Raw genomic sequence first — 13,232 nt, forward strand, 5'->3', positions numbered from 1 at the left:
CAGTGGGCAGAGAATTCCAGAGATTCACCACCCTCTGGGAGAAGAAGTTCCTCCTCAACTCTGTCTTAAACCGACCCCCCTTTATTTTGAGGCGGTGTCCTCTAGTTTTAACTTCCTTACTAAGTGGAAAGAATCTCTCCGCCTCCACCCTATCCAGCCCCTGCATTATCTTATAAGTCTCCATAAGATCCCCCCTCATCCTTCTAAACTCCAACGAGTACAAACCCAATCTCCTCAGCTTCTCCTCATAATCCAAACCCCTCATCTCCGGTATCAACCTGGTGAACCTTCTCTGCACTCCCTCCAATGCCAATATATCCTTCCTCATATAAGGGGACCAATACTGCACACAGTATTCCAGCTGCGGCCTCACCAATGCCCTGTACAGGTGCATCAAGACATCCCTGCTTTTATATTCTATCCCCCTCGCAATATAGGCCAACATCCCATTTGCCTTCTTGATCACCTGTTGTACCTGCAGACTGGGCTTTTGCGTCTCATGCACAAGGACCCCTAGGTCCCTTTGCACGGTAGCATGTTTTAATTTGTTTCCACTGAGATAGTAATCCCATTTGTTATTATTTCCTCCAAAGTGTATAACCTCGCATTTATACAAGAGACTCGGCTCAATGAACCTCTTCTCTGACCAAATGGTCAATCATTTTAGCGTTTTCCTGGCCCCGTCCCTCTGAAGTTGATCATCAGGTTAAATATTCAACTCAGGTTTTTCCCTCCTTCACACCATGGATAGAGGGAACAAAGACCTGCATCAATATAGCAACTTCCCCATTTTCAAGAAATTCTAGAGCACATCTCAACCAATCAATTGCTTTAGAAGTACAGTCACAATTGTACACAGCATGGTTCCACAAATAGGAAACAAGATGAATGATACTTTGGTTTGGTAGTGTTGAACTGGGGATGAATGTTGACCAGTACATTGGGAGAACTAGCATACTCTTCAGAGGATAGTGTGATGCCACATTTTACACAAGCCTGCTCAGAGAGGTGCTGGTCTTGGCTTAATGAGCATATGAAAGACAGCACTCCCACATATGGTACCAAGACGTCAGCCTGGAATGAAGCTCAGTCAGTAGGAGCAGGGAGGAAACAAGACAACAGGAAAGCTAGGAAAAACGGTTAGGACAAAAAGACAAGGTTAGACTTGGTACTATTGGGTAAAACTTGGGTGATTGTGGCTATTCATGAAGGAAATCATGTTGAAAATCACATTGTTCTAGAAGGGCAGCAGGGATAATCCAGGAAATTATAGGCCAGTGAGCTTTATGTCAGTGGTAGGAAAATTGGAAAAGATTCTTAGGGACAGGATTTACTCACATTTGGAAACAAATGGATTTATTAGTGAGAGGCAGCACGGTTTTGTGAAGGGGAGGTCGTGCCCCACTAACTTGATCGAGTTTTTCGAGGAAGTGATGAAGATGATAGATGAGGGAACGGCAGTGGATGTTGTATACATGGACTTCAGTAAAGCCTTTGACAAGGTACCTCATGGTAGACTGGTATGAAAGGTGAAGTCACACGGGATCAGAGGAGAGCTGGCAAGATGGATACAGAACTGACTTTGCCATAGAAGATAGCGGGGAGCAGTAAAGGGATGCTTTTCTGAATGGAAGGTTGTAACTAGCGGTGTTCCACAGGCCAGTTCTGGGACCTTTGTTGTTCATAGTACTATAAATGATTTGGAGAAAAATGTAACTGGTCCGATTAGTAAGTTCACAGACTAAACAAAAATTGGTGGAGTTGCAGATAGTGAAGAGGATTGTCAGAGGATACAGCAAGATATAGACCGGTTGGAGATTTGGGCGGAGAAATGGCAGATGGAGTTTAATCTGGACAAGTGTGAGATAATACATTTTGGAAGGTCCGATGCATGTACGAATTACATAGTAAATGATAGAACCCTTAGGAGTATTGACAGGCAGAGGGATCTGGGTGTACATGTCCACCGATCACTGCAGGTAGATAAAGTACTCAAGAAAGCACATAGCATGCTTGCCTTCATCAGTCTGGGCACTGAGTATAAAAACTGGCAGATCATGCTGCAGCTGTACAGGACCTTAGTTAGGCCTCATTTAGAATATTGTGCACAATTCTGGTCGCCACACTACCAGAAGGATGTGGATGCTTTGGAGAGGGTGAAGAAGAGGTTTACCAGGATGTTGCCTGATCTGGAGGGTATTAGCTATGAGGAGAGGTTGGATAAACTTGGTTTATTCTCAATGGAACGACAGAGGTTGAGGGGTGACCTGATAGAAGTTTACAAGATTATGAGTGGCATGGACAAGAGTGGATAATCAGATACTCTTTCCTAGGGTAGAAAAGTCAAGTACTGGGGGACATAGGTTTAAGGTGTGTGGGGAAAAGTTTAAAGGAGATGTGCGAGGCAAGTTTTTTTTTTACACAGAGGGTGGTGAATGTCTGGAATGCGCTGCCCAGGGAGGTGGTGGGAGCAGGTACGATAGCAGCATTTAAGGGGCAACGAGATGAATACATGAATAGGATGGGAATGGAAGGATACGGACTTTGCAAGTGCATACGGTTTTAGTTTAGGCAGCATCATGATCGGCACAGGCTTGGAGGGCTGAAGGGCCTGTTCCTGTGCTGTACTTTTCTTTGTTGTTTGTTTTTTTTTTGAAATGTGTATTTTGGATTTAAAGGCTTTTTCTTGCTCCCAAAACAATCCAACTGTAATGTTACAACTACAAAGCAAATCCCTTTTTTCATGCCATGGTGAAAGCTTAAAAGTTGGTCAGCCTGGCAAGATGTTCCTTTCCCTGGATATGCTCAGCAGACGCAGGGTTAGGTATTTAGGGTATAATTTGTCAAATTTACACTAGACAGGGAACCCCATCACTAAATGTAGCACCCTACCCGAATATTTTAACATTTGTTTTGCTATAATGTTCTTGCTAATAAGCTAAACTGTTAGAAATCTTCAGTCAGGTTGGATTCCATTGCTTTACAATTAGATTTCAGTGCAATTTTAGAAACATAGAAAACTACAGCACAAAAACAGGCCCTTCGGCCCCACAAGTTGTGCCGAACATATCCTTACCTTTTAGGCCTACCTATAACCCTCCATCCTATTAAGTCCCATGTACTCATCCAGAAGTCTCTTAAAAGACCCTATTGAGTTTGCCTCCACCACCACTGACGGCAGCCGATTCCACTTGCCCACCACCCTCTGTGTGAAAAACTTCCCCCTAACATTTCCCCTGTACCTACACCCCAGCACCTTAAACCTGTGTCCTCTCGTAGCAGCCATTTCCACCCTGGGAAAAAGCCTCTGAGAGTCCACCCGATCTATGCCTCTCAACATCTTATATACCTCTATTAGGTCTCCTCTCATCCTACGTCTCTCCAAGGAGAAAAGACCGAGCTCCCTCAGCCTATCCTCATAAGGCATGCCACTCAATCCAGGCAACGTCCTTGTAAATCTCCTTTGCACCCTTTCAATCTTTTCCACATCCTTCCTGTAATGAGGTGACCAGAACTGAGCACAGTACTCCAAGTGGGATCTGACGAGGGTCTTATATAGCTGCATCATTATCCCTGGACTCCTAACCTCAATCCCTCGATTGATAAAGGCCAGCACACCATACGCCTTCTTAACCACCTCCTCCACCTGCGGGGCCGATTTCAGAGTCCTATGGACCTGGACCCCAAGGTCCTTCTGATCCTCTACCATACTAAGAGTCTTTCCCTTTGCTTAACAAAATCTTAGCAGTTAATTTTCAGGGGCCTCATCTGCATAAATCACAATGTTTGGAGCCAAACATTTCAAACTAACCAATGTCAACTAAATGATGCAGATGTAAAGACGGCACGGTAGCACAGTGGTTAGCACTGCTGCTTCACAGCTCCAGGGACCTGGGTTCGATTCCCGGCTTGGGTCACTGTCTGTGTGGAGTTTGCACATTCTCCTCGTGTCTGCGTGGGTTTTCTCCGAGTGCTCCGGTTTCCTCCCACAGTCCAAAGATGTGCGGGTTAGGTTGATTGGCCATGCTAAAATTGCCCTTAGTGTCCTGGGATGCGTAGATTAGTGGGTAAATATCTAGGGATATGGGGGTAGCGCCTGGGTGGGATTGTGGTCGGTGCAGACTCGATGGGCTGAATGGCCTCTTTCTGTGCTGTAGAGTTTCTAAGATTTCTTTTCTAAGATTCTAAAGGCAATAGAACAGAAGTTACCCACTTACTGAGAGCCTGATTCAATAATGGTCCCATAACTCTCAATACTGTGTCTCTGTTTAGAGATAGCAAGGAGCTACTGTATTATTTCACTACCATAAAACCAAGGATCTAACTAGTGATTGCAATGGACAATTCTGAACCTAACCAGTGATCCCAATATGGAATGACATTGTGACAGAAACTATTTACGTGGAAAATTCTCCATTACAAGCTGTTGGCATATGGAATCCCATTATAACTATTTACATATGCAGTTTTCATTATAAATACTGACATGGTTCCAGGAAGTCAAGTTTGTGGAGAGGAAGTGAACAAGTACACAATAAAAATAATATGAAGATTTCCTTAGATTTCACAGAAGTTAAGGTCTTCATAAAATGACTAAGACCTTGGGTACCAAGGCAAAACCCTCTCCAAATGGGGGGATTAATGAGGAATGTGGAAAACCAGTTGGCTGACAGCTGTGATGGAAATCACTAATTAGTTCCCATCCTCAGTGTGGGGGTGAGAGTTCACACCACCCAAGTACTTCATTGGTCAAGGCTGTCCATGAGACCAGCATACAATGATTTAAACCAACTTTCTATTGAGCTTGGGATGCACCGTGTAAGTGGGCCTAAGACAACGATACCTTTGCATTAAAGGAGAGAGCACTCAACTATGTCTATGATGAACTGGAATATGTTAATTTAGTTGCTTGTGTTTATGGTAATTAAATGATAGGAAGAGTTTAAGAGGGCAATATAACCATGGTAGTGAAATAATTAGAAAAGATCGTGGAGGGCTTAAAGAGTAAATAGTCACATAAGTTTAAAAATCACACAGGCTGAAAAACAAAGGTCTTTGTATAAGAGCCTTCACAGGCAGACACCAAAGCCATTAGTCTGGCAAGGCACATAAATCAGATATCTGTAACTGGAAAATGGAAGTGATCCAGAGATACAGAAACGAGCTGTACGATGAAGGTTTCACGCTGATTGGATATTATAATGAAGTAAGCGGAAAGTGATTGTGATTGGTTTATCTAATTACTTGCGATTGATTTTGAAAACTTGAATTGTCTTTGTACCTTGGAATACGCCACTCGGGCTAGCTACAGGGATGTGAACTGTAACTTCCCCATGTCCTTGCTATAGCTTGTATTAAAACCGCTGTTTAAGAGAACTCTGTGGCTTGTCTGATTACCCAAAGGGTAAATTTGTGATCAATTAAAAGGCTGACATCAAAGCCCACAACAAGGGTTAAGTGCAGTGACTGGCTCCATGATGTTATTCTGTTGTCAGTTTTATGTATTTTTTGATATACTATGATTTACTGCAGTATGTATCGAATTCAAAGATCAACGGTAACATTGGATAAGAAGTGAGTGAGACTCTGTATTTTGCACTCATACTGGAGTTGCGAAGTGCAAAGACCCATTTCAGTAAAGTCCTAATCTTGTACGTTTATAACAGCACATGTGTTTACTCTGGAGATTAATGCAACAAGATGAGCTAGAATAAGAAAGTAGGCCAGCAGCTGAGATAGGTAATTAGCGATCTTCGACCTTCTGCAAAAGGAGCTTCCTAATGGGCCCATATCATTAATGCAGGATCTTAAGCAAATGAAAACTAATAATTCTCAGTAGGGCAAGAGGATTGAAGCAAAATTGATACGTTACAGCTCAAGTTACCGGGAGGTTAATAAGAGCATTTCCTGTACAGGGAATAATAAAATCAAACTGGCCTCAGCAGCAGAACTCCATTCCCATTCAGGGTGAAGGTGTCTTCTCCGATTAGAACAGGACATCAGATAGATACATTATTCCCACTTATCCCAGGAGCCATACAGTTATTACGGCACAGAAGATGACCATTCAGCCCACCAAGTCCATGCCGGATTCCAGTAAACTGTGGAATATTTGTCTTATCCCTAGTCGGCCTCCCCACCTAGATATTATGGAGTCTATATCAGGTTACTCCTCAGAGCTTGAATGTAATAACTTGCAAAGCCAGATTGATTATTTCTCATTAGGAAGGTTTAAGCTGTAGTGAAAGATATAATTCAAATCTAAATATTTACTGCAAGAACTTTCTAGTAATTTGACAATTAAGTGGTCAGTCAACCATGTTGGTGTGGGACTGAAATCGGATACAGTCACATCAGAGAAGAATGGTCGGTTTTATTTCTTTCTGCTAAAGAGAAGAACAAGAGCATGCTTGCTTAAAAGAAAAAAATCTATATAATACTGTTAACACAAATATTTCATCACTTAACAGCGATCTGCCCGTCACCTCAGGTTTCCCAGCCAGAGAAGGAGGACCCCTCTGTGATCCATGGGAGGGTCTGTCAGAATGCTGTGCTCACTGTTTGAAAAAAAGAACTTGCATTCATATGGAGCCTTTCATAATCTCAGGCATCCTAAAGCCCTTCACAGCCTAGCAAACATTTTTATTAAAGTGTAGCAACTGTACAGAAAGCCATTAGTTGACTTTTTCACTGCAAAGTCCCAGCAAACAAATATTCTGTTTAGTGATGGCAGCACGGTGACACAGTGGTTAGCACTGCTGCCTCTCAGCGCCAGGCGACTGTCTGTGTGGAGTCTGCACGTTCTCCTCATGTCTGCGTGGGTTTCCTCCGGGTGCTCCGGTTTCCTCCCACACTTCAAAGGTGTGGGTTAGGTTGATTGGCCATGTTAACTTGTCCCTTATGTCATTGGGATTAGCAGGGTAAATATGAGAGGTTACAGGGGATAGGGCCTGGGTGGGATTGTTGTCGGTACAGGTTTGATGGGCCAAATGGCCTCCTTCTGCACTGTAGGGATTCTTTCATTTTTTGACAATTAAGGAAAAGATGTTGGCTAGGAGGGCAGGATAACTCCCAGCTCTTCAAATAGTACCCTGAAATCTAAAAGGGCAAAATGAATCTCCACTGAAGGATGGCACTTCTGCCAGTGCAGCACTCCTTCAGCACTGCAAAGTTCATATCGATCACTGCTTCTGTGACGAGGACATAATTTCAACCAAAGCCTGTGTTATCCCTATTTTCATAAATCCAATGCCTTAATCTTGCTTCGTGTCAGCCTAGGTCATTTGCTCATGTCCAGAGTGGGGCTTGAACTCGCAACTTTCTGATTTAAGAGGCAGAAGTCACAGTTGATGACTAACACCCTTATTTCTAATAGTAGGAAAGTACATTGTCAGTTAGAATCATCCCTGATCCTGCACCAAGTAATGACAGCAATCACTGACATACCCACCTCACTCACTAATGGAGAATGTCTGGAGCAGACTATGTGTAATTACTCCAAGTGGAATTTCTCCAAACGGTGAAGTATTTTGTCAGGGCATACACTTAGCAGAACGAATAATGAGTACTTCCTCCACCCCCATGTTCTTTCCCTATAAGTTAACCAACATCATAAACCACAGCTTATATCACAATGGCAATTGGTTTTAAAGTAAATTTCCCTTTAATAATGGGTGTGTTCCGTAGAGCATATCACATCTCCACATCTACAAACAGAGAGCCAGAAATTATGGGATTCAGTGCATGAAAGCTTTAAACATTTCTGATTTATCAACACTGATTAAGGTCAGTAGAAATGCTTTGTTACACGTAGACAGGACAAGTTCCAACTGGCTGAGGTCTGACATTTTTCCAAACCAATTATGCTGCAGTCAAAGGGACCGGCATCCAAATAACCAAACCATCACTAAATCGCTGACAACTGAATAGCACTGAGATGAGGAATGTCAGCAACTTGAGCACACAATTCATACTGACACTTCAGTGCCGTATTGAGGGAGTGCTGAACTGTTGGAGATGCCATCTTTCTGATAGATCATTAAACTGAGAACCCGTCTGCCCTATCAGGTGAATGTAAAAGATTTCATAGCACTATTGCTGGAACCACAGGATTGCTCCTGGCTTCCTGAGCAAGGCTTCAACCAATATCATTAATACATGTTCTTTAGGCACTTTATAACCTCAGAACACCTCAAGCCAAATAATTACCTTTGAAGCATGGTCACTATTGTAAAGTAGGAAATATCACAGCCAATTTTCACACAAGATCCCACAAACAGCAGAAGTGAAAATGTCATCCATTTTAGGTGCTGGTTGAGGGATCAATATTGATCAATACACCGGCCAAACTTCTCAGCTCTTTTTTGGAGGGCACCGTGGAAACTTTTCCCTTCATCTAGGAGGGCACACTTGTGTTTCTCGCCTCAACAGAAAGATGGCACCTCTGACAGTGCAGCACTCCCTCTGTGCGGAACTGTAATTAGGTTATGTGCTCAAATCTCTGGAATGGAGCTGGAACCTACAAACTTCAGACTCCGATGAGGGTGCAAATACTGAGCCTTAGCCTGTCCCCACCAATCAAAAACTTCACAACATTCTGCTTGGGTAATGTAGCCTGAGTTCATTGATCATTCCTCTGTAATCTGTACAACTTCAGCACAGACCTTTTAACAGAAGTTAACTCCTGAAGTCACTCACCAGTCCTCAGCCAGATTAGAGTTTAGGTGACTAGCTCCCAGAAACACACACTACAACTGTACTGAGCACAGGATCAACCCTCTGTGGGTTGGAAACCCTCCCGGATACTGCTGCAAGCAACCCAGGAGAAAAACCCTTGAGGTATCAAACAAAATCGTATTTTCCTTTTTGAACAGCTCCATTTATTATTTACACAACCATTGTTGATAGAGAAAAAAAGACTGTTTTACTAACAAGTCAAGATTAATACAATTAGATAACAAAGAGGGTGTGCCCTTTCAAATTGCTGTGGAAAGGCTTAGCCTCTGGAGGATGGAGAGTAATAGAGGGATGGCAGGGATGGGATAGTTTAAGGTGGGAAGTCATGTGATGAAACTTCCAGGAAAACACCCAACTAGAGTTGGCACCTGAACCCCATTGTGTAACAGTGGCATCTTCACCTGTGTTCCCAGCTAGCAGTTTTCCAGTAGGAGTGGACTCTCGCAACATCCTCCCCACATTGGTGCAACATTCACAATGCAAGGCAACAGAAACACCGATTGAAAAACCTCTGCATGAAATACAGCGCAAAGCGTGCTGCAACAGAGGACTGCAGCCAATCAGCTCTGGGCATTCACAAGATACATTTTACCTGAAGAAAACTTGGATTCCTCATCTTTAAAATGGAGGCAGCCAATTCTTCCAAATGATGTCATAAGAATAGGCATTTGGGTCCCATGGCCAATGACACCAAGCACTGTCATGGTCACGTGCAGCTTAAGGGAGGCACTGAAAATGGTCAAAATGCCATTGCTCCAACTTCCCATTCCTAACTTCATTACAAGGATTACAACCGAGACACGTCTTGCCCAATTATAGGATGTGGGTGAGGGCCATGGTTCAATGGGCCATATAAGCAGTATGTGAGGCAGGGAGTTGTGGTCCGAACTCTGTTCTCAAGAGCATTGAACATGTAATCTAGAGTGGGTGGCACAATAGCACAGTGGTTAGCACCGCTGCCTCACAGCGCCAGGGACCCAGGTTCAATTTCAGCCTTGGGTCACTGTCTGTGTGGAGTTTGCACATTCTCCCCGTGTCTGCGTGGGATTCCTCTGGGTGCTCCGGTTTCCTCCCACACTACAAAGATGTGTGGGCTAGGTGGATTGGCTATGCTAAATTAACCCTAGTATCAGGGGGATTAACAGGGTAAATAGGACGGGTTATGGGAATGGGGCCTGGGTGGGATTGTGGGCGATGCAGACTCAATGGGCCGAATGGCCTCCTTCTGCACTGTAGATTCTATGATGATATGTCCGTGTATTAGTGAGATGTACTGTCAATGACCTGCTTGCCATTGTTCTATAGCAAGTTCTCAAGCTTGCTAAATACCTGCTGATCATTTGAATCTGAGCTTTAAACTCTAGATTCCAGCAAATTCAAGTGGCAGTTAAGTGGCTCTCCTGAAGTCTTTTGATCCTCTGTTTATCAACAAGCTACCAGCACATTAGTTTGGCTGGAATGAAACATAACCCAAACAAGCTGGGGCTTGCTCAACCTACTGTGTGTGTATGGTCAGCCTTACTGTAATGAACTGGTGCAGTTTTATTAACTTCTTGTTGCTAAGTTCATTGGCCCATATTCCAGTAAAATGACAACTGTGTTGATCAGCAGAATTTAGTAAATTCAGTTCCAGTGAGTGCCTCGATACAACTGATCTTTGTTTTCAGTAAAACAATCACCAGGTTATCGGTGGGAGAAGTGCCAGAGCAGCTAAAGGCACCGCTGCCGGTGGACACGAGGCCAGAATTGGAGGAATGTTAACATTTTGAAAGGCTGAAGGACTGAAGCAGGTTACAAGGAAGGGAGAGGTGAGACCTTGGAAAGATTTGAACACTAGGTTAGAATTTAAAATTCAAATCGTTGCCAGATCGGAAGTCAATCGGTCAGTGAGTAACTAGGGAAACGGGTGAATGAGACATTGTGCAAGTTAGGATACTCACCCGACCTTTAAACTTTATAACCTTACCTGCAAACTCCACTCAGACAGTCACCCAAGGCTGGAATCGAACCTGGGTTCTTGGCACTACAAGGCAGCGATGCTAACCACTGTGAACAGGAGAGTTCTTCCTGGTACCTTAGCCAATATGTATTACTCAATGAACACCAATGACCTGTTTTTGCTTGGTCATTTGTCTCATTGCTGTTTGTGGAACTATGTGTTTAAATTGGCTGCCATGTTTCCTGTATGACAGGTGACTATAGTTAATAATTGCTTGTGAAGTACTTTGGAACATCCAAAAGTCACAAAAGGCACTGTAGAAATGCAATTTTTTCTTTCTACAAATAGACCTGTCTCAAGGTCAATCTGTCTCCCTCTCAGGGCAAACTTTTTCAAAGAGCTGGCACATACACAATGGACAAAATGACCTTTCTCTTATGCTGTAAGATTCGATGAACTTTGGTAGTTATTCCACAGCCCATTTCAGAATTTGAAGATGAGCTTCTTCTTATCCCTGATCAACAGCACCATGCATACTTAGAAATGAGATGCCAACCTGGCCAGACAACAACAAACAGGGGAAGCAGTATACGATAGACAGAACAAAGTAATCCCACAACCAACAGATCAGATCTAAGCTCTTCAGTCCTGCAATATCTAATCATGAATGGTGGTGGTCAATTGGTAAACAAGATATATCCATCCCCATCAATGGGGAAACTCAACACGTCAGTACAAAGGACAGAACTGAAGCGTTTGCCACTATCTTCCGCCTCCTTCGGAGATGTCAACCATCACAGATATCAATTCAATTCACGCTATGTGATATCAAGACAGGCTCAGCGCCCTGAAAACATCACTTTCGCACTTTAATTACCAGAGAATATTCCCATTATAGAATCATTTATTGGTTACAGCACAGATGATGACTATTCGGCCCATTTAGCCTGTACTGGCTCTCTGCCGGAGCAATTAACTTCATCCCACTTCCAATCCCTTCCCCCGTAGACCTGTAATTTTTTTCTCTTTAGGTGCATATCCAATTTCCTTTGGAAAGTAATGATGAATGTGCCTCAACCACCATTTCAGACAGTGCACTGCAGATCATAACTACTCATTATGTAAAAGGTTTTCTTCATGTCAACTTTGGTTCTTTTTTGTAACTCTTTATCACTACTCACTATCTCATTCAAACTTTCTTGAAGCTTGGAAGAGTAACACTGTGCCTTTATCTTCTTGGGTCACTGTCTGTGTGGAGTTTGCACAGTCTCCTCGTGTCTGCGTGGGTTTCCTCCGGGTGCTCCGGTTTCCTCCCACAGTCCAAAGATGTGCGGGTTAGGTTGATTGGCTATGCTAAAAAAATTGCCCCTTAGTGTCCTGAGATGCGTAGGTTAGAGGGATTAGCGGATAAATGTGTAGGGATATGGGAGTAGGGCCTTGGTGGGATTGTGGTCGGTGCAGACTCGATGGGCCGAATGGCCTCTTTCTGTACTGTAGGGTTTCTATGTTTTATGGGTGGGAGTGCTATGTAAAGGGAGCCACAATCCCAAAAGATCACACCAGCTCCTGAGCGAAATTATGCTTTTAAAGATTTTTTCACCCATATCCCAAGATCTCTTTACTCTTCAAATAGATTCAGATTCTTCTTTTCTCAGGTATAGGCATCTTTCCTATCTTCCTATCAAAGTGCATCACCTCACATTCATCTATGTTAAAAGTTAACTAGCCACTTAAATGCAGTCTGCAAATTTCTAACCACTTGTAGTGTGTTGTGCCCTTCCTCAGTGTTAGCTGTACCTCCCAACTGGGTATGATTTGTACATCTTGATATTCAGTTACTCGTTCCTAAATCCAGATCATTAATAGAAATTATGAATGAGTGGTCCCAACACTGATTCTAATGTTGTACCACTTTCTACCTTCCTCCAATCTGCATAACTACATTTCACCTTTTCTCTGCTTCCTATTTTTTTAAAAGCTTATTTTCTACCCATTTAGCTATCCATCTCCTAACTCTACATACCTTTGTCATGGGCGTATCGTGTCATTATCTTAGCAAAGGCCTTTTAAAAATTCAAGCAGGCAACATCTGCTGTATTACCCACGTCTGTTCTTCTTTCTGTTATCTCTTTAAAGAATTCTATCAGGTTACCAAAGCATGACTTAATTTTTTGGAATCCACACATATTTTGAGTTATATTTTCTGTTGTCTCCAGGCTTGGGGTTTTAATTTTGCTCGTTTGTGAATTATTTCCTCTAGTTCTTTCTCAACTGTATTCACATATTTTTTAAGTCCATCCTCTAGCAAAGAGGCCATTTTGTTTTCTCTGGTTAAAAAGTAATTTCGTTATCATGTCCCAACAGTTTATCTTATTCATCCTTTAGTAGCCACATGCTTATTTTCATTTTCTTATTCATATCCATAGAACATTTTTTTTCTTCTATTCTTTCATAATTTGATTTTGTATTTTCTCTTTGTATAATTCCCAATGGTTTTATCCAACTTCTTTGTATTTCATTTTTTTTTCCCCTTTTAGTATCTAAGTATTTTTATACA

General features: G+C 42.6%; 1 protein-coding gene across 6 annotated transcripts in view; it reads right to left on the reverse strand.

The window, feature by feature from the left end:
- The window catches only part of mfhas1 (multifunctional ROCO family signaling regulator 1), an 89,798-nt gene that overhangs the window by 11,356 nt on the left and 65,210 nt on the right, over positions 1-13,232 (reverse strand). Inside the window, exon 2 of one of the 6 annotated variants that reach the window (XM_078214210.1) lies at positions 6,468-6,557. The exons of the other annotated variants lie outside the window; for them this stretch is intronic. Coding sequence (XP_078070336.1) covers positions 6,541-6,557 — 17 coding nt within the window. The 3' untranslated portion in view covers positions 6,468-6,540. Of the gene's footprint in view, positions 1-6,467; positions 6,558-13,232 lie in introns of those variants that run through there. 6 annotated transcript variants of the gene reach the window in all.

The sequence above is a fragment of the Mustelus asterias genome, chromosome 6, assembly GCF_964213995.1.
Source record: "Mustelus asterias chromosome 6, sMusAst1.hap1.1, whole genome shotgun sequence".
Lineage (NCBI taxonomy): Eukaryota > Metazoa > Chordata > Chondrichthyes > Carcharhiniformes > Triakidae > Mustelus > Mustelus asterias.